This window comes from Tachypleus tridentatus, chromosome 4, assembly GCF_004210375.1.
Source record: "Tachypleus tridentatus isolate NWPU-2018 chromosome 4, ASM421037v1, whole genome shotgun sequence".
In the NCBI taxonomy this organism is placed as follows: Eukaryota; Metazoa; Arthropoda; class Merostomata; order Xiphosura; family Limulidae; genus Tachypleus; species Tachypleus tridentatus.
This window is the reverse complement of record NC_134828.1, coordinates 116559577-116584873: the sequence shown is the minus strand read 5'-3', so window position 1 is coordinate 116584873 and position 25297 is coordinate 116559577. Positions and strand designations below refer to the sequence as shown.

The 25297-nt window shown below is 34.1% G+C and overlaps 1 protein-coding gene across 1 annotated transcript in view; it reads right to left on the bottom strand.

Annotated features, from left to right (window-relative positions):
- LOC143248410 (lachesin-like) overlaps positions 1 to 25297 on the bottom strand; it is an 84207-nt gene that overhangs the window by 6270 nt on the left and 52640 nt on the right. The window contains exons 4-7 of the mRNA XM_076496763.1: positions 22513 to 22641; positions 13541 to 13828; positions 8589 to 8666; positions 3634 to 3708 (exon numbers count right to left, since the gene is read on the bottom strand). Of these exons, the coding sequence (XP_076352878.1) occupies positions 3634 to 3708; positions 8589 to 8666; positions 13541 to 13828; positions 22513 to 22641 (570 nt within the window). The remainder of the gene's footprint in view (positions 1 to 3633; positions 3709 to 8588; positions 8667 to 13540; positions 13829 to 22512; positions 22642 to 25297) is intronic.

Here is a 25297-nt window from a genome sequence, read left to right as displayed (position 1 = left end):
ACTTCCTCTACTTAGTAGTTCAAGGTACAGCTACAGACAACCTTACTTCCTCTAATTAGTAGTTTAAGGTACAGTTACAGACAACTTTACTTCCTCTAGTTAGTAGTTCGAGGGACAGTTACACAACCTTACGTCATGTAGTTAGTAGTACAAGGTACAGCTACAGACAACCTTACTTCCTCTAGTTAGTAGTTCAAGGTACAGCTACACAACCTTACTTCCTCTAGTTAGTAGTTCAAGATACAGCTACAGACAATCTTATTTCCTCTAATTAATAGTCCAGGAGAGAGCAATTGATAGTCTTAGTTGCTTTGTCGTAAGTACGAAACCCAAACTCTTTCTTGTAAACATTGCAGTTGCCACTGAGAGGATGTATACAATAAACAAAGGTAGTTTTCCATGTGATGTCATTTGAATGTTAGTGATGTTCAGTACGTGCTGTAGTCACATTTTATGATGTTCATTTTAGATATCGGCACAGAAACGGAACAACAAACAAAATGTTTCACATGAAACGCTACTTTGTGCAACTTATTTAAGTACTTTAGTAAATTTTAAAAACAATTTAAAAGAGGCTTCAAGATATATTAACCTAGCTTGTACCATACTTTCTCATCTCAAAAAGAGTTACCTTGTGACTAATTAGATGATTTAATGGTGTATCTTGTTAATACCAGGCTTGTCCATCAGTGCTTCTATAATGCAGTCGAAATAGTAAAGCTAACGGATTTCAAACGATAATTGGTATGTATGTGAGTACGTTTCATAAAGAAACGGTATAATTGATGTATCTATAATACTATCAGGGCTAACGGTTAAAATGTGGGTATCCATAGGTAACAGTTATTTTTACACGTAAATTGTGATTAAACGTTTGTCTTTATTATTCAAGATATGTATATATAAAGATTATTTTTACATGTAAATTGTGGATAAAAGCTGGTGATTATGCCTACAAGTTTACATACACTAGCAATGGTAATGACACCTACTAGTTTATAAATATTAGGAATGGTAATGACACCTACTAGTTTACAGACACTAAGAATGGTAATGACACCTAATAGTTTATAACTACTAGGAATATCAATGACACCTACTAGTTTATAAACACTAGGAATGGTAATGACACCTACTAGTTTATAAACACTAGCAATGGTAATGACACCTACTAGTTTATAAACACCAGGAACGGTAATGACACCTACTAGTTTATAAATATTAGGAATGGTAATAGCACCTACTAGTATACAGACACTAAGAATGGTAATGACACCTAATAGTTTATAAATACTAGGAATATTAATGACACCTATTAGTTTATAAATACTAGGAATGGTAATGACACCTATTAGTTTACATACACTAACAATGGTAATGACACCTACTAGATTATAAATACTAGGAACGGTAATGACACCTACTAGTTTATAAATACCAGGAATGGTAATGACACCTATTAGTTTATAAATACTAGGAACGGTAATGACACCTACTAGTTTATAAATACTAGGAATAGTTATGACACCTATTGGTTTATAAATACTAGGAATGTCAGATGTAAAGAATCTAAAAACTGAAAATCCAGAATGAGATGCGATTTGGATGAAACAAACTTTGAACTCAGAAAATCCTTTAAAAGTTGTGTTGTTTTATACTCATTAGTTGTGAGTCCTTATTTACAATATTTATTAGTTTAATATTTGAGTATTTGGTGTCTTCTGTTATTATAAAGAAATTTAGTTACATTTTCTTTGTGTTTACATATTTTTAAAATTTTCGAAATTTTTCGCAGTTTGTTGTAACAACGAAATAACTGAACTGAGATAATGGTATTGATCATTCTAAAGTTCTTCCTGGATCAGATATTTGATTGTTTAGGGTGCAAATGGTGCGTATTAAGAGTTACAGCATGTACGGTGAAAATAAAATTAAAAATTGACAGACGCAGGTGCGTGTATATGTGTTATTGTAAGATCAGGTGCAGGTGCGTGTTTATGTATTATTGTACCCTCAGGCAGAGGTGCGTGTATATGTATTATTGTACCAACAGGCGAAGGTGCGTGTATATATATATTATTTTACCATCATGCGCAGATGCGTGTATATATATTATTGTACCATCAGGCGCAGGTGCGTATATATATATTATTATAGTATCAAGTGCAGGTGTGTGTATATATATTATTGCAGTATCAGGTGCAGGTGTGTGTATATATATTATTGTAGTATCAGGTGCAGGTGTGTGTATATTTGTTATTGTAGTATCAGGTGCAGGTGTGTGTATATGTATTATTGTAATATCAGATGCAGGTGCGTGTATATGTATTATTGTAGTATCAGGTGCAGGTAATGTATATATATTATTGTAGTATCAGATGCAGGTGCGTGTATATGTATTATTGTAGTATCAGATGCAGGTTTGTGTATATGTATTATTGTAGTATCAGGTGCAGGTGTATGTATATATATTATTGTAGTATCAGATGCAGGTGCGTGTATATGTATTATTGTAGTATCAGATGCAGGTGTGTGTATATATATTATTGTATTATCAGATGCAGGTGTATGTATATATATTATTGTAGTATCAGATGCAGGTGTGTGTATATGTATTATTGTAGTATCAGATGCAGGTTTATGTATATATATTATTGTAGTATCAGATGCAGGTGCGTGTATATATATTATTGTAGTATCAGATGCAGGTGCGTGTATATATATTATTGTAGTATCAGGTGCAGGTGTGTGTATATATATTATTGTAGTATCAGATGCAGGTGCGTGTATATATATTATTGTAGTATCAGATGCAGGTGCGTGTATATATATTATTGTAGTATCAGGTGCAGGTGTGTGTATATATATTATTGTAGTATCAGATGCAGGTGCGTGTATATGTATTATTGTAGTATATGCTTAACTTTATTGAAATGGTTAAAAATGTATATTAATATGCGTCATATATATATATATATAATATATGTATTATTGTAGTATATGCTTAACTTTATTGAAATGGTTAAAAATGTATATTAATATGCGTCATATATATATATATAGCTTAATCATTCGTTTAGTGGATGAAAATAAAGTAAAAACAACAACAGACCTTATTCTATTGAAGAATCCATCAGATTAACCAACGAAGACTTCTACAAACTTGAACATGTATCATTTCGAGACGTTTTATAATGCGTGTATGTGTTTTCTTACAGCAAAGCCACATCGGGTTATCTGCTGAGCACACCGAGGGGAATCGAACCCCTGATTTTAGCGTTGACTTACTGCTCTAATAGCGAGGTTTTTTTATAATATATTTCTTAATGTCATCTACGCATATAATTATTTGTTTTAAATACAAAGTTACAATTGGCTATCTATGTTTAACCCAGGTACAGAAACCTAAATTTTAGCACTAAACTATGAGAATTGTTTCTAAGTCACCAGGAACACAACTGAATAATATTTAATACTTAAATTAGGGAAATCAGAGGTAATAAAATAAACCATTTAATTAGGTAATTAATATTAGAAAAACAGTTAGACGTAGAATGTTTAATTTAAACAGACAGTCAAACATGTTGTACTTTAACATCGACTTGTTACTGGTAAAACTTAATACATATCTACCTTTAGCAGCTTGACGTGGTTCTTTAGGGAGAACCAGATGGTTCTCTTCCTCTTCCATTCGCCGCGATAAGTCGTCTGTAAATTATTAAATTTGTGTTTTTTCTCAACATGTTATAAAACTTGAGTAATAACTAGTTTCATAACTTTTACACTCCACTGTGCATCACCAGTATTATACTTCCAGCTGTAAGAGTCATGATTTCTAATAAAGTTTATAAATTAAATCTACCAATGAAGAGTTATATATTCTTATAAAACTTATGTCTTAAACTAAAACAAGCAAAATATTTCCGTTCATGGATAAGACTTTACAGATATTATGTTATTTTACTCTTGTGTTTGCTTTACGTTTGATTTCACATTAAAATTACTCTGATAGAAATGAATTTCTCTAGTTAGTAAATAATTTGTTTTAAATATGATTAAAGTGTAGATGTGTGTTTTTCTTTCAGCAAAGCCACATCGGGCTATCTGCCAAGTCCACGGAAGGAAATCGAGCCGATGATTTTAACGTTTTAAATCCATAGATTTACCGCTGAACCAGTGGGTGAACTGATTATAGTGACCATTATATACGTGCACCTGAAACTCCTTTGTTTATTAAACGTTAACTGCCCCTTTTCAACCTGTCCTAGCTGAGCCCCAGAACTGATTTCAGGTGATAGCTTCGTAACAAGGGTATTCTTTAATTTTTGATAGATAAATATGATAGTTTAATAGACTTTATTAATAGTTTAGCAGTCAAAAAATATTTAATTCAAACAACAGAGGGATCTCTAATTATACCATCATACCACTTTTTCCAGTTACGGTGTGTCAGCGGTAAATTTGCGGATTTAAAACGTTAAAATCCATGATTCGATTCCTCACAATTGATTGTGCAGCTTTGCGCTAAAAGTTTCTTTTCTTTATTTTGCATTTCGCGCAAAGCTACACGATGGCTATCTGACTAGAAGGAAGGCATCTAGTCATCACCACCCACCGCCAACTCTTGGGTTACTCTTCTACCAACAAATAGTGAGATTGACCGTCACCTTATAACGTCCCCACGGCTGAAAGGACGAGCATGTTGGGTGCGACCGGGATTCGAACCCGCGACTCTCGGATTACGGGTCGAACGCCTTAACACATTTGGCCATAGCGGGCCTTGATCAAAATAAAATGATCTTTACATGTTATTTAAATTATTTCTGTGTGTGTGTGTGTGGTTAGGCACAAAGCTACATGATATTGTAGTCCCCAGGGGTATCTAAACCTGACTTTAGAGTTATAAACCTTCAGACTTGCTGGTGATTCATTAGATACTATACATGTTATATGTATTAATATAAGTAACACATTTTGTCAATGCGAAGATAACTGAAAGTATAATACAATTCTCTATTTGATAAATTTTAGTTGCACAAAACGTGACTTCATTTGTACAAATAAATAAGTTGTTTACCAGACTATGTTACCATCTTTGTATTTCAAAAACGTTTTCTCTAACGTACGATAGATTAAATATAACCAAGCAAGTTTATTTTAATAAAGTTATATCAAAGAAATGTGTCCAATAAGCTATCTTTGTTTGAAATGCATTCAGTTGTTGTTATTATTTCATCAAAATGCGAAGTTTCATTTTAAATAGAGCGAGTGAAACAACCACTACCTTCATCCCAGTTCATATAGAGCGAGTGAAACAACCACTACCTTCATCCCAGTCTATATAGAGCGAGTGAAACAACCACTACCTTCACCCCAGTCTATATAGAGCGAGTGAAACAACCACTACCTTCATCCCAGTCTATATAGAGCGAGTGAAACAACCACTACGTTCATCCCAGTCTATATAGAGCGAGTGAAACAACAACTACCTTCATCCCAGTCTATATAGAGCGAGTGAAACAACCACTACCTTCATTCCAGTCTATATAGAGCGAGTGAAACAACCACTACCTTACTCCCAGTCTGTATAGAGCGAGTGAAACAGCCACTACCTTCATCCCAGTCTATATAGAGCGAGTGAAACAACCACTACCTTCACCCCAGTCTATATAGAGCGAGTGAAACAACCACTACCTTCATCCCAGTCTATATAGAGCGAGTGAAACAACCACTACCTTAATCCCAGTCTATATAGAGCGAGTGAAACAACCACTACCTTCACCCCAGTCTATATAGAGCGAGTGAAACAACCACTACCTTCACCCCAGTCTATATAGAGCGAGTGAAACAACCACTACCTTCACCCCAGTCTATATAGAACGTGTGAAACAACCACTACCTTTATCCCAGTCTATATAGAATCACTGAAACAACCACTACCTTCACCCCAGTCTATATAGAGGGAGTGAAACAACCACTACCTTCATCCCAGTCTATATAGAGCGAGTGAAACAACCACTACCTTCACCCCAGTCTATATAGAGCGAGGGAAACAACCACTACCTTCACCCCAGTCTATATAGAGCGAGTGAAACAACCACTACCTTCATCCCAGTCTATATAGAGCGAGTAAAACAACCACTACCTTCACCCCAGTCTATATAGAGCGTGTGAAACAACCACTACCTTCACCCCAGTCTATATAGAGCGAGTGAAACAACTACTACCTTCACCCCAGTCTATATAGAGCGAGTGAAACAACCACTACCTTCATCCCAGTCTATATAGAGCGAGTGAAACAACTACCACCTTCATCCCAGTTTATATAGAGCGAGTGAAACAACCACAACCTTCATCCCAGTCTATATAGAATCACTGAAACAACCACTACCTTCACCGCAGTCTATATAGAGTGAGTGAAACAACCACTACCTACATCCCAGTCTATATAGAGCGAGTGAAACAACCACTACCTTCATCCCACTGTGTATCACCTTACTCTAGCTCTTGTAAAAAATCGCTCTCACAAACATATCACCTTACTCTAGCTTTTGTAAAAAATAGCTCTCACAAATATATTACCTTACTCTAGCTCTTGTAAAAAATCGCTCTAACAAACATATCACCTTACTCTAGCTCTTGTAAAAAATAGCTCTCACAAATATATCACCTTACTCAAGCTCTTGTAAAAAATAGCTCTCACAAATATATCACCTTACTCTAGCTCTTGTAAAAAATACCTCTCACAGATATATCACCTTACTCTAGCTCTTGTAAAAAATAGCTCTCAGAAATATATCACCTTACTCTAGCTCTTGTGAAAAATAGCTCTCACAAATATATCACATTACTCTAGCTATTGTAAAAAATAGCTCTCACAAACATTTTCACATAACTAGTGAAAAGTAACTATTATAAAGTAACTGGAAGAAAGTAACAATTATAAATTAACTGGAAGAAAGTAACTATTATAAAGTAACTAGTGAAAAGTAACTATTGTAAAGTAACTGGAAGAAAGTAACTCTTATAAAGTAACTAGTGGAAAGTTACTATTATAAAGTAACTAGTGGAAAGTAACTATTATAAAGTAACTGGAAGAAAGTAACTATTATAAAGTAACTAGTGGGAAGTAACTATTATAAAGTAACTGAAAGAATGTATCTATTATAAAGTAACTGGAAGAAAGTAACTATTATAAAGTAACTGGAAGAAAGTAACTATTGTAAAGTAACTGGAAGAAAGTAACTATTATAAAGTAACTGGAAGAAAGTATCTATTATAAAGTAACTGGAAGAAAGTAACTATTATAAAGTAACTAGTAGAAAGTAACAATTATAAAGTAAGTAGTGGAAAGTAACTATTTTAAAGTAACTAGTGGAAAGTAACTATTATAAAGTCACTAGAAGAAAGTAACTATAATAAAGTTAATAGTGAGAAGTAACTATTATAAAGTAACTAGTGGAAAGTAACTATTATAAAGTCACTAGAAGAAAGTAACTATTATAAAGTAACGAGAAGAAAGTATCTATTATAAAGTAATTAGTAGAAAGTAACTATTATAAAGTAAGTAGTGGAAAGTAACTATTATAAAATAAGTAGTGGAAAGTAACTATTTTAAAGTAACTAGTGGAAAGTAACTATTATAAAGTCACTAGAAAAAAGTAACTATAATAAAGTTAATAGTGAGAAGTAACTATTATAAAGTAACTAGTGGAAAGTAACTATTATAAAGTCACTAGAAGAAAGTAACTATTATAAAGTCACTAGAAGAAAGTAACTATAATAAAGTTAATAGTGAGAAGTAACTATTATAAAGTAACTAGTGGAAAGTAACTATTGTAAAGTCACTAGAAGAAAGTAACTATTATAAAGTAACGAGAAGAAAGTATCTATTATAAAGTAATTAGTGGAAAGTAACTATTGTAAAGTAACTAGTAGAAAGTAACTTTATAAAGTAACTAAAAGAAAAGTGGCCGTCATGCATTTATTTCTAGTGTTTTCGCCAAGGTAAATTTCATAAAGTATATCACTATAGTGACAACATATTGAGATATAGAAGAGCCACATTTGTCGAAGTTGGTGATTTATATTTTTCTTTTGTTGTTTTCTGTTTTTACGAACTAAATATTCGAATATAACATGATGAACTACGTCTTATATTATAACATGATGAACTATGTCTTATATTATAACACGATGTAGTACGTCTTATATTATAGCATGATAAACTACGTATTATAATATAACACGATGAACTACTTATTAGATTATAGCATGATGAGCTACGTATTATATTATAGCACGATAAGGTACGTATTAGTTTGTAACACGAAGAACCACATATTAAGTTATAAAAAGATGAACTACAGGTTAGATTATACATGGATGATTTTTGTCTGACCAGTAAAACCTACCTCCCATGTCCTATTTACAAACCTACAGAAACAATTAAAAAGTCATAAAATAAAATAATATATATATAGATATATTCCTAGAAGTTCAAATTCTTATTTAAATTTGAACACTATTTTATATCGACAATAGATACATAAGTAGGAAGGAATTATTGATACATGATAAAAACTCACTCTGGGAACTGGTGTCCGGTGAAGTAGAAGTGACCCACGGAATTGTGAAAGTAGGTACTGATGTGGTCCGTGGAATAGCTAGTGAAACAAATCACACATGTAACGTTGCACAAAGAATGTAAATATTTTACCCGGATCACAATCAATACTTTAATTTAGTTAGTTTAACCGGATCACAATCAGTACTTGAATTTAGTTATTTTAACCGGATCACAATCAGTACTTGAATTTAGTTATTTTAACCGGATCACAATCAGTACTTGAATGTAGTTATTTTAACCGGATCACAATCAGTACTTGAATTTAGTTATTTTAACCGGATTACAATCAGTATTTGAATATAGTTATTTTAACCGGATTACAATCAGTACTTGAATGTAGTTATTTTAACCGGTTCACAATCAGTACTTGAATGTAGATATTTTAACCGGATCACAATCAGTACTTGAATGTAGTTATTTTAACCGGATCACAATCAGTACTTGAATATATTTATTTTAACCGGTTCACAATCAGTGCTTGAATGTAGTTATTTTAACCGGATCACAATCAGTACTTGAATGTAGTTATTTTAACCGGTTCACAATCAGTACTTGAATGTAGATATTTTAATCCGATCACAATCAGTACTTGAATGTAGTTATTTTAACCGGTTCACAATCAATACTTGAATCGAGTTATTTTAACCGGATCACAATCAGTACTTTAATGTAGTTATTTTAACCGGATCACAATCAGTACTTGAATGTAGTTATTTTAACCGGTTCACAATCAGTACTTGAATGTAGTTATTTTAACCGGTTCACAATCAGTACTTGAATGTAGATATTTTAATCCGATCACAATCAGTACTTGGTATTAAACTATTCTTTGCAGATATGCAACTGAATTAGACGAATATTATAAACTAAATATTTTCATATATTCTAGGTTCAATAATGTTTCTTTTCTACTTTAGAGTAAGTAAACGGAAATATAAGACATTAATATGTCAATAATTTAGTTGGAAATGATGGCTAAGCAAAACAAAAGACATCCTTGTCGTAATTATATCTTTAAAAGTTTTGGGCATAGCACACATAGCCGTTTGTATAGCTGTGTGCTTTACTACAAACATTCGGTATCTTTAAAAATATAATATAATTTTGTGTTCTAGCGTGCATAAAGATATACAGGGTATTTATAAAGTAAGGCAAAACATCATAAATTGGAACTCAATACGATAGAACTCATACACTCAATAAATACTTATGCAAGTGACTGTACATGTTCCATTTCAGTATCTCTACAGAATCTGTCAGTAGCATCGTTTAACATTTCAGGAAGTATTTTGTTAACAGTTGTTACAGTATGTCTACATAGGTTCTGAATATCTCTAACCTTCCGTTGATATACGTTTGTTTTGATAAACCTTCTGTACAAGAATCCGAGGATGTTAGATCTGAACATCAAACTTGTTACCTGCACTTCCGATCCATCGATTTGGAAATCGTTCGTTCAGGAACTCCTGAAGAGTTTTTGAAACACAACAGGGTTCTAAGTGTCATCTGAATGAGTCTAAATAAATTTGTGTTTCTAGGAATTACTGAAACAGAACCAAATAACAAGTGTCGCTTCAACAAAGAACAACGTTCCATAAATCTTACAGTTTGTCAAACCCAATCAACTTCAGGAGTATCTCTTTCAACTTCAAGAGTATCTGAATATCCCACTGATAGGAGAAATAAATTGACTTTTCATTAGTTCATACTTTATGACGATTAGCCTTTCCACTCGTGTGGAAAGTTACTTCATCACTGAAAAGAATGTAGTCCATTAAATTTTATGTCTGCATGGATTTGACGAGATCAACGCACATTACACTTCACTGTGTGATCAGCACACATTACACTTCACTTTGTGATCAACACATATTACACTTCACTGTGTGATCAACACACATTACACTTCACTGTGTGATCAGCACACATTACACTTCACTCTGTGATCAACACACATTACATTTTACTGTGTGATCAGCACACATTACACTTCACTCTGTGATCAACACACATTACACTTCACTGTGTGATCAGCACACATTACACTTTACTTTGTGATCAACACACATTACACTTCACTGTGTGATCAGCACATATTACACTTCTTTCTGTGATCAGCACACATTATACTTCACTGTGTGATCACCTCATATTACACTTCACTCTGTGATTAGCACATATTACACTTCACTCTGTGATCAGCACACATTACACTTTACTTTGTGATCAACACACGTTACACTTCACTGTGTGATCAGCACATATTACACTTCTTTCTGTGATCAGCACACATTATACTTCACTGTGTGATCAGCTCATATTACACTTCACTCTGTGATTAGCACATATTACACTTCACTCTGTGATCAGCACACATTACACTTTACTTTGTGATCAACACACATTACACTTCACTGTGTGATCAGCACATATTACACTTCTTTCTGTGATCAGCACACATTATACTTCACTGTGTGATCAGCTCATATTACACTTCACTCTGTGATTAGCACATATTACACTTCACTCTGTGATCAGCACATATTACACTTCACTGTGTGATCAGCACATATTACACTTCACTTTCTGATCAACACACATTACACTTCACTGTGTATAATCTTCTTCATCTAAGTCGTTTAACACCTGAATATAATAGCGTTTCTTCCTCAAATGTGATTTCAATATTTTGTTGACAGTTAATCTGTGTATTCCAAGTTTACCTGACTTGTCAGTGTCAACTGACGTACGTGGTTCTTCATCCATAACATTTATTACTGCATTCATAACCTTTTCAGAGACACGTGGACGTCCAGATCTTGGCTTATCATGAAAATATCCTATTTTTTTAAATTTATTAGCAATTTACAGATTGTCTTGTCTATAGGACCGAGCTTGTAAAATTTTCTTTCGAACTCATGTCTGATTCCTTTGTATTTCTTTCCTTTAATACACAGTGTTACAACCACCACACATTCTCACACATTCATCTTCATAAATACTGATATCATTAATTTACCGAAATAGCTACTTACTTTTATAAAAATCATAGTATTAATACCACATATCATCTACAGTATTGAGCAAAATATTTACATAATTTGTAACAATAAGGTCATTATTATTAAAATGGAATACCAATATAGTTGGTTTTGTCAAACTAAGAAATGCATGTTTTATTAAACATCTAAGTATGAAATTTGTATAATAAAACAGGATCTATGAACACAGTACAACAACAAAAATTATAACATAAATATGAAATTGTTATAGATAGCGTCTATAACCTGATATCAGTTCATATTAAAGATCCAGTACTTGGTTTGTCTTTATTGTACTTTGATAACTTTCCATGTGGCATTATGTCGATAAGGTTATTGATGTAATACATCGTAATTTCATCTTAATTAGTTACTACATGGCGGGACAACTAAGCTAGAGAAGCTGGTTTAAGGTCGCTGTTAACAATTTTCAGTCTCAAATCTATCCGAAAGTTCTTAATAGGATTACAATCTGGAGACTTCGTTGACTAGGGCAATCTTGTAATGTCTACCCGGTCGAGATAAGTATCTTGGAACGCAAAGTTAATGCTAAACTTTGCCATAATATACGAAAGAAATATCTTCCCCTTGTAATGTCTGAAGGAGAAGCAAGTGACCTTTACTTGGAGAATATTAAAAGCAACTTTTCAATCATGATAAATAGCTGCCCAAACATGTACTGCACCACCTCCTGTGTGTTCTCTATGGGAAAGATAGTCTTTTCTGATTTGTTCTCCAGGCAAACGAGGAGCATGTATCCTACCATCAGTTTTGATAAACTAGAAACGGGACTCCTCTGAAATTATTACATGTTTCCAATATCCTAACTGAAAGTTAACATGCTGTCTTGCCCAAGTAGCATAGTAACAGGTTCAATTTTGGTTAATATTGATTTGTAGTTAGAACTTCTTGCAAAATAACTTTGTTTTGTTAGTCTTCTACTCATTGTTCTTCTGAACACCCTGAGATGAACGTATTCATAAAATTCGGAACATAAATTATTGTAAGACTTCTTTCGAACACGTTGTGTTAACCTGATCAAACCGGCAGTAGTTTATGAACATCTACCAGTAGACTTTCCTGGAACAAAGTTTCCTGTAGTCTGATGACGCCCCATGATTCTTAATAAATCACACTTGGTGGTGCCCCACTGTTCTGTCAACGTCCAATTGCTTCATACCATTTTCGGACAGTCAAATAATTTGACCTCCTATTACCTTCGGCACATGACGAGTCACAACTTTACACAGTGTACAAAGAAATTGTCTGAACTAAGCGTCGATCTGATTTGTAAAATATTATTCCAAAAACCACATTTTTTCGTACAAAACAAATGTATATGTGTGTTTTGTACACATTATTTGGGCAAAATTAAAGAAGCCTTACCTAAACAACAACTCAAGCCCAAAATAAACCAATACAAACGAACACCTTTATATCTATATTAATAAATATATCCAACATCTAAGCACGCCCTCTACATTCCTACACTTAATTACACACCCGCCATCAAACATGTGGTCAGCTACCGGTCAGTAACCCATTCTTTCTTTCCGAACCTGACGATGACCAAAGAAGGTCGAAACGTTGTTTGCTCCTCTACATAGTGCTTTCTCTATCCATACCAGCCGTTTTTAAGTACATAATTTTCTCTAGAAGTGGGTTTTCTCGTCATCACGCAGAGATTCAGCTAACAGAGGGGATCCTGCAGTTGTAACTCGTTATAAACAAATACACTAATAGATGAAAAAATATTCGGGTTGTGAGACTAAACAAGTTAACAAAGGAATGTGGGAACTCGTTAAAAGTAACACTAGCGAGAACAATTTGGATAAATTAACTGATAAAGTTACGTAGAAAAAAATAATACCATAAATTTGAATCTCTCCCTCTGCATTACCAAGACTGTTGTCAGCAGTGCACTTGTATGTCCCCAAATCAGTTGATTGGATATCTCTAATTCTAAGAACTGTTCGGATTTTGTAATCTTTGACTGCTACATCTATTTCGCACTTCTTTCCCGGTGAAATGTTTCTTCCGTTATTTTTTTTCCAAACAATATCTGGGAAAGGCATTGCTTCGATATGACACTCCAACAAGACTGTATCCCCGAGATGAACGTTTACTTGTTTGTTTTCTACCGTCACCTCGGGTGAGACTTGAAACGAAAAAACACAAACATGATAGTATGAGTTCATATTACAACAGGAAATAATTACAACATAAAGATGCAGGAAGAGCTATTTGTGAATAGACATTTCTGGGTTTAATTTGTAAACAGCAAAATCAAACGAATAATAATGGGTGGATATGTAGGAATAATGAACTTATCTTGATATTGTCCAAACCAAATTATTTAAATAGGGAAACATTAACACAAATAATTGCTTACATTAACTGGATAATAAAACAGTTTAATAATTATTAACGTAGGTTAAATTAACTGGATAATAAAACAGTTTAATAATTATTAACGTAGGTTAAATTAACTGGATAATAAAACAGTTTGGCACTCATATCGACAATATTTATAATTATTAACGTAGGTTAATAGAACATTCTAGTTAATAGCACTATTATTAATAGGTCATACCAAATATCACAAATTCCTCTTAATATGGTGTCAGAAACTATGTCATGACATAACATGATATATTCTACAAATGGTCACATTCTGTGTTATAATCCTACAATCACAACCCTTATCATATTAACTAACACAGCTACAAAATTATCACAATAAACGTGACCGAACATGTCCTTCAGTTACAGCAGTTAGAAAGTTGGAGCGAAAGTGATAGTTTAATGTTAGCATGAGAAGAAATAAATGAATTAGATATAGTGCAATAAATAATATCGTGGGGTAATATAGCTGAGTTACTGATTAGTTACTCACCCATTGTGCAAAGTGACTTCTTCATAATCAGGCTTCTTATAGTGGTAGAATGTATATTATTTGTACCTATCTTTCTGCTTACCAAAGTTAACCAATACAGGATCTTAAAAATATATAGTATTGATGCTACTAATTAAGTTGAACATGATTCAAGATCCTTATGTAATTTCGTCTGTTAAAGGACAAATTAACCATAATAGAAATTTTCCTGATTAAAAAACATATGGTATTATATTCAGGCCCAGCGACCCTGGAAACTTACTCCTAAGTCTCAACATATCTGGGTAACCTTCCAGGTGTGTTTCATCCACCCTTTTTTCTTTCTTATTAGGGACTTACGTTATATAAATAGAGAAACATCCCGGTTCACATCTGGCCCCCAAAACTAAGTTGGGTCCTGCAAAACTGTGGAAGGAGTTTACAGACAAAGAAACACATAATGTCAGGCAGGTTTATATAGGGATGGCTTGGATTGTTCATCAAAATGGTATTTTAAATATCCCTTCAATAGGTCATTAGAACTTTACAATTCTGCGCAATGTTTCCCTTTATGGTAATGTCTATGTAATGACTGAGTCACAAGTTCTGGTAATGTCTGCAAATATCATAACAAAGGTTGAATTTCTTGTTTTTTTTTCATCTGTTTCTTTTCAGTATTGATGACGTCAAAGTGTAGACACATTCCGTAAACATGTTCACGTTTTGACAGCATATTATGGATCATGGTATCTTCTTCCGTTTTTGAACTAGGACGATTCTAAACTTGTGGGCTGATCTGGGCTAGCTGATATTACCGCTGCTGGCAGTCTGTCTTAAGAGTTTTCAATAGGAATCAGGTGGACATGATGCTGGCCAGACCATTCTGAAGATAATGTCATCTATCAGACACTAATTAACTATCCTAGTCCTGTTATATCTTGCATTTCCATCCATTAAAATAAAAGTTGAACCTAAGACTTCTTCGCATGGCTTAAAACAACTTTCGGAATCTCATTAATGTATCAATTGTATCCAAAGCAGCATCTTGCATGACGTGTGACCAACGAGACTGATACAAAACCAATTCATCATTGAGTCATATCCATACCAGTGAGCTTCTATCATGTTACAATCTGCATATCACTCATTAGGTTGTCTCCACACTCGAGTGCACATTCATGTAAGTCCAGGCAGTATCTAATGCAGATGTTCCATGTATTTTCAGTGTTTGGACTACTGGTCTTCTGAGTCTCAGACCAGGTACTTGCAATCTGTTTCTAGATGGAGATAGTGACTTGCTACACATTGATGTCTTATGTCCACCTTTACTGTTTCTTGAATGCAATTCCAAATCCTAGAGACCACTGGAACTTAAGACAGCAGTAACCCTTTTTGAAACATCTTTATTTGTCATGAGATCTTCTGCACTCAAAAATGGCTCCTGCGTGATATCAAAGTGAACTGAATGAGAGATTAAATCTGTAAAATGTAATTTGGAAGTTTCCAAATTGTCTACAACTGTCTAATTAAAGAACGAAAAGGTGCTTCCAATAATTTAAAAATTCCAAGAATAGGAAGTGACCCACTACAAAGGTCATGCTTGACCACGCAGTCTAAAAAAAGCACCTGGTGTATTGCAGAACACATGACAAACAAAATACTTACAGAAATATTATTAATTCTACCTAATAAAGCTATTATTAGCATAGTACCATATTAGTACATCTTGAGAAGTATATATCTACGTATATTAAGTGGGTTGAAAGATAGTGAAATGTTATCTTATGACTAGATTCCACATGAGATCAAATAGCAAAAACTATCAAGTGTTTGTATGAATTTCATTATATTTCTCTCATTTGTACAACGCGTAACCAAAACAACTCCGTTTTTATTTGATATATTTTAACGCCCCTCGCTAGCTAGTGCCGCGGTAAGTCTACAGATTTACAACCCTAAAATCAGGGGTTCGATTCCCATCGGTGGGCTTAGCAGATAACCCGATGTGGTTTTGCTATACGAAAACACACACAAACATTTTAAAGATATTTTTTGTCATTTATAAAATCTTACAAGTAACACTTTTTCGTTGATAAGTGCGGAAAGTTAAGATGTTCATTCCGTTAATGTTGGATGATCGTCTTCTTGTGGCTCAGCGGGACGTTTATATCTTTACAAAACTAAAATCTGGGCTACGATTCCCCAAAACGCTTATAGTTCCTTCTGTACTTTTGTTTGTTTAAAAAAACAAGAGTAATTTGATTACGTCATAATTATTATTGTATTTTGTTATTATTAAAACTATACAGACACAATTACTGTAAAAAGTCTGTTCAGCAAAAGTCGACAAAGATAACTTAGCACACGTCACAGACAATGTAATATTAAGATTAGATTAAAATTTTAAAATAATGATTTTCATTAATTAGTAAAAAACAGGTTCACAATAGATTTAGTCCGACATGATTTATTAACTACCGAAAGTACCATTAACCGTGAGAGTCCCAAACTGATGTAATAATGCATTTTCAAACACAGAATTAAAATGTTAAGAAAAGTACAATTAATTATCTATATTCACTACCAGTTGATTTTCATGTACACTCTAAGTACGTAGCATGCTCAGACCTGAACTTATTTTGATATTTTAATAATTTTAACTGTTTATAAATAAAAATAGACTACCTAATATCTAAGGGGTTTGCTACGTCACCACATAGTAACCTAAATTAATTTAACTGTATATAAATAAAATAGACTACCTAATATTTAAGGGGTTTGCTTCGTCACCACATAGTAACCTAAATTAAGTTAACTGTATATAAATAAAAATAGACTACCTAATATTTAAGGGGGATTTGCTACGTCACGTAACCTAAATTAATTTAGGTCAATAATACGGTATTTCGTTGAATTTATTATTTAGTATTATACACTGGACCAACTGTTTAATGATTCTATACATATATGTGTGTGTGTGATAAATGTTTCTTTTCTTTCTCACCAGAGGTGAAATTTAAAATAAAGTCTGCGAGGTGGAGGCCCAGTAGCTTGTTTGATTGGTTGTACAGTTTGTTGTGGACTATTGTGAACTACAGTTTTGCCTATTTAAAGACAACCAGCACAGCTTGGGTCACCAGACCAAGAACTACTATTAGGCCTCTAATAATGGTGAAGTGTGTATAACTGATGAAGACGGAGCAAGTTATACTGCAAATAATTTGAAATCTTACCACACTGTCACAGTCTATGTTCGCTCATCTAATCGCCCTCTATCTGACAAATTTGTTTCTTGACGATAGATTTGCAGCATAGTATCAAATGCGAACGGGTCAGTCGTAAAGTTGTCACATCCAAAGCACACTACTCCTTTCTGAAGGCTTTCCATAAAACATACTGTGTAATAGGATGACGGTTTTCAAGCCACCCGTATCAACAGTAAAATCAAATATACATCCATAGTCGCTGTTTTTGGTGACTTTATCAGTGTGTTTGCCTATGGACTAGTATAAAACTCCATTTTATTATCCAACATTCTGAGACATGAGGCGGTTGATCTGAAAAGTCACAGAAGCCATTTGTATACATATGACGTGTGTCATTCTTCCAGACGGAATCTTCCTTGATTGTATTTCGTCGTGTTGCCTGGGTTAGGTCAACAGCCTTTGCCACAGACCTTTAAATTCATTGATTTTAGTCTCTTACGAAATATCACACTTTTATCGTGGCTGGAATACGACTTACTCCAAGTTTCTTTCTGGATGATCCTGATAACCCAAGTAGGTTTTATTCAGTTGTTTCCATGTCGTTATGTAGAAGGAATATCTCAGGTTTGGAAATTCTCATTACCGATTTGAACAACTCTTAGCATATGAATATTTGGGTCAGAAAGGGGTGTTATATGTCTTTCAAAGTACTGTAGTATCATACCAGATACATAACAAAAACTGTCTCAAATGAACTTTCGGAGACGACTTTAGTGAGTACTGAAGAATACATATCATAAATATATAATTATCTTATAATAAAGGACCTGAAGAGGTTTGTTTGTTCTTTTATTTTAATTTTCGCGCAAAGCTACTCGAGGGCTATCTGCGTTAGCTGTCCCTAATTTAGCAGTGTAAGACTAAAGGGAAGGCAGCTGGTCATCACCAATCACCGCCAACTCTTGAGCTACTCTTTTACCAACGAATAGTGGGATTGACCGTCACATTATAACGCCCTCACGGCTAAAGAGGGCGAGCACGTTTGGTGCGACCGGGTTTCGAACCCGCGACCCTCGTATTACGAGTCGAACGCCTTAACACGCTTGGACATACTGGGATGACCTGAAGAGGACGTTATCTTGTAAAAACATCATACATTTATAATAACGTTTTTCATTACCCTGTCAAACCGTCTCAAGATGTTTATTTCTCAAAAAGTTCGTTCCTATTTATCAAACCAGGTCACAATGTATTTCTAAACATGTCGTCTTTGCATCAAACCAGGTCACAATGTAGTTCTAGTAGATGTCGTCTCGGCATCAAACTAGGTCACAGTGTAGTTATAGTAGATGTCGTCTCAGCATCAAACTAGGTCACAATGTAGTTATAGTAGATGTCGTCTCGGCATCAAACTAGGTCACAATGTAGTTATAGTAGATGTCGTCTCGGCATCAAACTAGGTCACAATGTAGTTATAGTAGATGTCGTATCGGCATCAAACTAGGTCACAATGTAGTTATAGTAGATGTCGTCTCGGCATCAAACTAGGTCACAATGTAGTTATAGTAGATGTCGTATCGGCATCAAACTAGGTCACAATGTAGTTCTAGTAGATGTCGTATCGGCATCAAACTAGGTCACAATGTAGTTCTAGTAGATGTCGTATCGGCATCAAACTAGGTCACAATGTAGTTCTAGTAGATGTCGTATCGGCATCAAACTAGGTCACAATGTAGTTCTAGTAGATGTCGTCTTGGCATCAAACCAGGTCACAATGTAGTTCTAGTAGATGTCGTCTTGGCATCAAACCAGGTCACAATGTAGTTCTAACAGGTGTCGTCTTGGCATTAAACTAGGTCACGATGTAGTTCTAACAGGTGTCGTCTTGGCATCAAACCAGGTCACAATGTAGTTCTAACAGGTGTCGTCTTGGCATCAAACTAGGTCACAATGTAGTTCTAATAGGTGTCGTCTTGGCATCAACTAGGTCACAATGTAGTTCTAAGAGGTGTCGTCTTGGCATCAAACTAGGTCACAATGTAGTTCTAACAGGTGTCGTCTTGGCATCAAACTAGGTCAAAATGTATTTTTAACAGGTGTCATCTTGGCATCAAACTAGATCACAATGTAGTTCTAATAGGTGTTGTCTTGGCATCAAACTAGGTCACAATGTAGTTCTAGTAGATGTCGTATCGGCATCAAACTAGGTCACAATGTAGTTCTAACAGGTGTCGTCTTGGCATTAAACTAGGTCACAATGTAGTTATAGTAGATGTCGTCTTGGCATCAAACTAGGTCACGATGTAGTTCTAACAGATGTCGTCTTGGCATCAAACCAGGTCACAATGTAGTTCCAACAGGTGTCGTCTTGGCATCAAACTAGGTCACAATGTAGTTCTAACAGGTGTCGTATCGGCATCAAACTAGGTCACAATGTAGTTATAATAGGTGTCGCCTTGGCATCAAACTAGGTCACAATGTAGTTCTAAGAGGTGTCGTCTTGGCATCAAACTAGGTCACAATGTAGTTCTAACAGGTGTCGCCTTGGCATCAAACTATGTCACAATGTAGTTCTAACAGGTGTCGTATTAGCATCAAACTAGGTCAAAATGTATTTTTAACAGGTGTCATCTTGGCATCAAACTAGATCACAATGTAGTTCTAATAGGTGTTGTCTTGGCATCAAACCAGGTCACAATATAGTTCTAACAGGTGTCTTCTTGGCATCAAACCAGGTCACAATGTAGTTTGAAAGATGTCGTTCGATTACGACTTTATAGCTGTTGTGTTTGTCACGTGACTTGTTTCGCTTGTTAAGCATTGTTTTAATGTAATGTACTCAACTGTTATGGTTTACAAAATTAATACAGTAATTACGAATATTATATACCCAACAAACAAAGCTCCTAATAATTAAATGATTTTGTTTCTATTCTAATTCGGGTTTACATGAATATTTACATCTGTATCACGTCCAAATAAAAAATATAATTTTAATACACTTATATAAATCATCTATAAAAGAATATAATTGGTGTCTTATATTTTTATCGAACATCCTAATTCTTGACATGAATTGTAGTTCTAAAAACACGATCTGAAGACATTAGAAACTTCGCCGACCACGATCCTTGTGGCGCACGATTTTCAAACACTTTTGGCCACATTGTATCAAAACGAGTGTAAGACATTTGAGTCATATGATAATTCAAATAATTCTTGCTACAATCATTGAATCATAGTATATAGAAATGGTTGAATATTACGACCTCTTGAAGACATTAACACATTGCAAGGTACGATCTTTTGGGATTTAGAGTCAGGTACCTAATTGCTACACAGGGTATTATATCTTTAACAGTTATTTGGATCGCTTACATTGTGAAAAGACCCTACTTTCATTTCACTAATACCATCCTAGTTCGCCGTCTCATGACAAATATTAATAATCAGCTAATGGCTTTATTCTGTTAATGATTTACGATAATAGAAAATCGCCCACTTTGACATGCAACATAAAGGGATTTATTTTCCAGTTTTATAAACTGTGTTTTGTTTCCCTATCAAACGCCCTGACAAGGCCATCATTTCACTTTATTATTCTCTAGCTTTTCCGAGATATTTTTTTCCAGCAAGATAGCAATATGTACAAAGAAGAAAAATGCTAGAACTTATCAGAACGTCTTCCAGACAATGTACATAGAATAAGGTAGAGTTACTTTAATCCAGTGAACCAATCACCACAAAGGTTAGTTCAAAGATGATACCCTTGAAGAACGTACCGAGACTAAACCAACAAGAACTGTAGATGAACAGTTATTTTACTAAAAAAGATACTTACATTTAGTAGCGGAAGTACTTATCTCCAGATTAAAAAGGTTGAACAGGACTTCCTTTTTTGTTGTTGTTGACATATCTGCCTTCTTCTCTAATATCAGGTTTTAGATGGAGATGGACGAAACAGTAGTATGGTATGACAGTAATATTAATTGTAGTTTGTGTGGCAGTAATGTTAATACTAGTTAGTATAATATTAATGTGTGGTAGTAATGTAGAGAGTAGTTTTGTATGGTAGTAACATTAACTGTAGTTTTGTATGGTAGTAAAATTAACAGTAGTTTTGTACAGTAGTAATATTAACATTATTTGGTGTGGTAGTAATATTAACTGTGGATTTGTACGGTATTAATATTAAGAGTAGTTTTGTATGAAAGTATTATTATGTGCAATTTTGTAGAGTAGTAATAATAACATTAGTTTGTGTGGTAATAATATTAACTGCAGTTTTGTATGGTAGTAATATTAATAGTAGCTGGTAAAGTAGTAATATTAACAATAGTTGGTGTGGTAGTGATATTAACTGTAGTTTTGTAGGGTATTAATATCAACTGTAGTTTTATAAGGTACTAATGTTAACAGTAGTTGGTATGGTAGTAACATTAACTGTAGTTTTATATGGTAGCAATGTTACAGTAGTTGGTATGGTAGTAATACCTAGTATTAATTATACTCTAGTCTATAGAAAAATTAACTTTTAAGAAACCTACATTATATTGTTTCCTCTCTTTTATTCTAGTCTAGAAACTACAAATTTAAGAATGATACTTAAAAGCTATATTTTTCTATTTACATTGGAAGAGCTTCGATCCAGGCTTTTAAAATAGTAAATAAAAAATACATCTGAGGTCATATGATTCCAAACCCTATTGCGTGTGAGAAGTGTGGTTTGTTTTAACTACAAGTTTTGTTTACAATACTTACAATGGACCTGTAATAAGATTCTTTGGCTCACTGAAGTTGGCACTCCATTAATCGCTATACACAAGTATGCTCCATTGTAACTACGGTTTACGTGGACCAGACTCAGGCTTTCGCTGACAAGATTGGAATCTGAAATATTTTTAACGGTTTCACTTTATCTTCAAGTAAAAATAATCTGACTTACACACACAAAAAATACAGCTATGTTTATTCCTTCTCTAGCCACACATATTTGAACGAGATCTGTAGATAAACTGATCCCTGGTTTTTGTACTTTACATCTATATCCGTAAGTTTAATTCAGTGTTTCTACATATTAGTATGACGTTGATAGCAGTTTAAGTCCAGTATCAATGGTAATTGTGATTGTGCTAATTACCACCTTAACTTTAAGGGACGTATAGATAAGAAAGGTTACATTAGAGAGCAAGTCATCACGTTTTTATACCTACATTTATCCATAAAATAAAACATGAGCACTCAAACTGTAGACAGTTACTACGACACGCTGGTTTACTGTTTCTTGAAGAGGTAAATATAGAGAAAGTGAAACAATACAAATAATCTGAGGCACACCGGATTCAAACTGTTAATAATCTGAGGCATACCGGATTCATACTGTTAATAATCGGAGGCATACCGGATTCATACTGTTAATAATCTGAGACATACCGGATTCATACTATTAATATTCTGAGGCATACCGGATTCATACTGTTAATAATCTGAGACATACCGAATTCACACTGTTAATAATCTGAGACATACCGGATTCAACATGTTAAAAATCTGAGGCATACCGGATTCCAACTGTTAATAATCTGAGACATATCGGATTCATACTGTTAATAATCTGACGCATACCGGATTCATACTGTTAATAATATGAGGCATACCGGATTCATACTGTTAATAATGTGAGACATACCGGATTCATACTGTTAATAATCTGAGGCATACCGGATTCAAAATGTTAATAATCTGAGGCATACCGGATTCAAACTGTTAATAATCTGAGGCATACCGGATTCATACTGTTAATAATCTGAGACATACCAGATTCATACTGTTAATAATCTGAGATATACCGGATTCAACATGTTAAAAATCTGAGGCATACCGGATTCAAACTGTTAATAATCTGAGGCATACCGGATTCAACATGTTAAAATCTGAGGCGTACCGGATTCAAACTGTTAATAATCTGAGGCATACCGGATTCATACTGTTAATAATCTGAGGCATACCGGATTCATACTGTTAATAATCTGAGGCATACCGGATTCAAACTGTTAATAATCTGAGGCATACTGGTTTCAAACTGTTAATAATCTGAGGTACACCGGATTCAAACTGTAATAATCTGAAGCATAACGGATTCATACTGTTAATAATCTGAGACATACCTGATTCATACTGTTAATAATCTGAGGCATACCGGATTCAACATGTTAATAATCTGAGACATACCGGATTCATACTGTTAATAATCTGAGGCATACCGGGTTCAAACTGTTAATAATCTGAGGCACACCGGATTCAAACTGTTAATAATCTGAGGCATAACGGATTCATACTGTTAATAATCTGAGACATACCGGATTCATACTGTTAATAATCTGAGACTTACCGGATTCATACTGTTAATAATCTGAGGCATACCGGATTCATACTGTTAATAATCTGAGGCATACCGGATTCATACTGTTAATAATCTGAGACTTACTGGATTCATACTGTTAATAATCTGAGGCATACCAGATTCATACTGTTAATAATCTGAGGCATACCGGATTCATACTGTTAATAATCTGAGGCATACCGGATTCATACTGTTAATAATCTGAGACATACCGGATTCATACTATTAATAATCTGAGGCATACCGGATTCATACTGTTAATAATGTGAGACATACCAGATTCATACTGTTAATAATCTGAGGCATACTGGATTCAAACTGTTAATAATCTGAGGCATACCAGATTCATACTGTTAATAATCTGAGGCATACCGGATTCAAACTGTTAATAATCTGAGGCATAACGGATTCATACTGTTAATAATCTGAGACATACCGGATTCATACTGTTAATAATCTGAGGCATACCGGATTCAACAAGTAGATAATAATCTGAGGCATACCGGATTCATACTGTTAATAATCTGAGACATACCGGATTCATACTGTTAATAATATGAAGCATACCGGATTCATACTGTTAATAATCTGAGGCATACCGGATTCATACTGTTAATAATCTGAGGCATACAGGATTCATACTGTTAATAATCTGAGACATACCGGATTCATACTATTAATAATCTGAGGCATACCGGTTCATACTGTTAATAATCTGAGACATACCGGATTCATACTGTTAATAATCTCAGGCATACTGGATTCATGCTGTTAATAATCTGAGGCATACCGGATTCATACTGTTAATAATCTGAGGCATACCGGATTCATACTGTTAATAATCTGAGACATACCGGATTCATACTGTTAATAATCTGAGGCATACCGGATTCATACTGTTAATAATCTGAGACATACCGGATTCATACTGTTAATAATCTGAGACTTACCGGATTCATACTGTTAATAATCTGAAGCATACCGGATTCATACTGTTAATAATCTGAGGCATACCGTATTCATACTGTTAATAATCTGAGGCATACCGGATTCATACTGTTAATAATCTGAGACATACTGGATTCATACTATTAATAATCTGAGGCATACCGAATTCATACTGTTAATAATCTGAGACATACC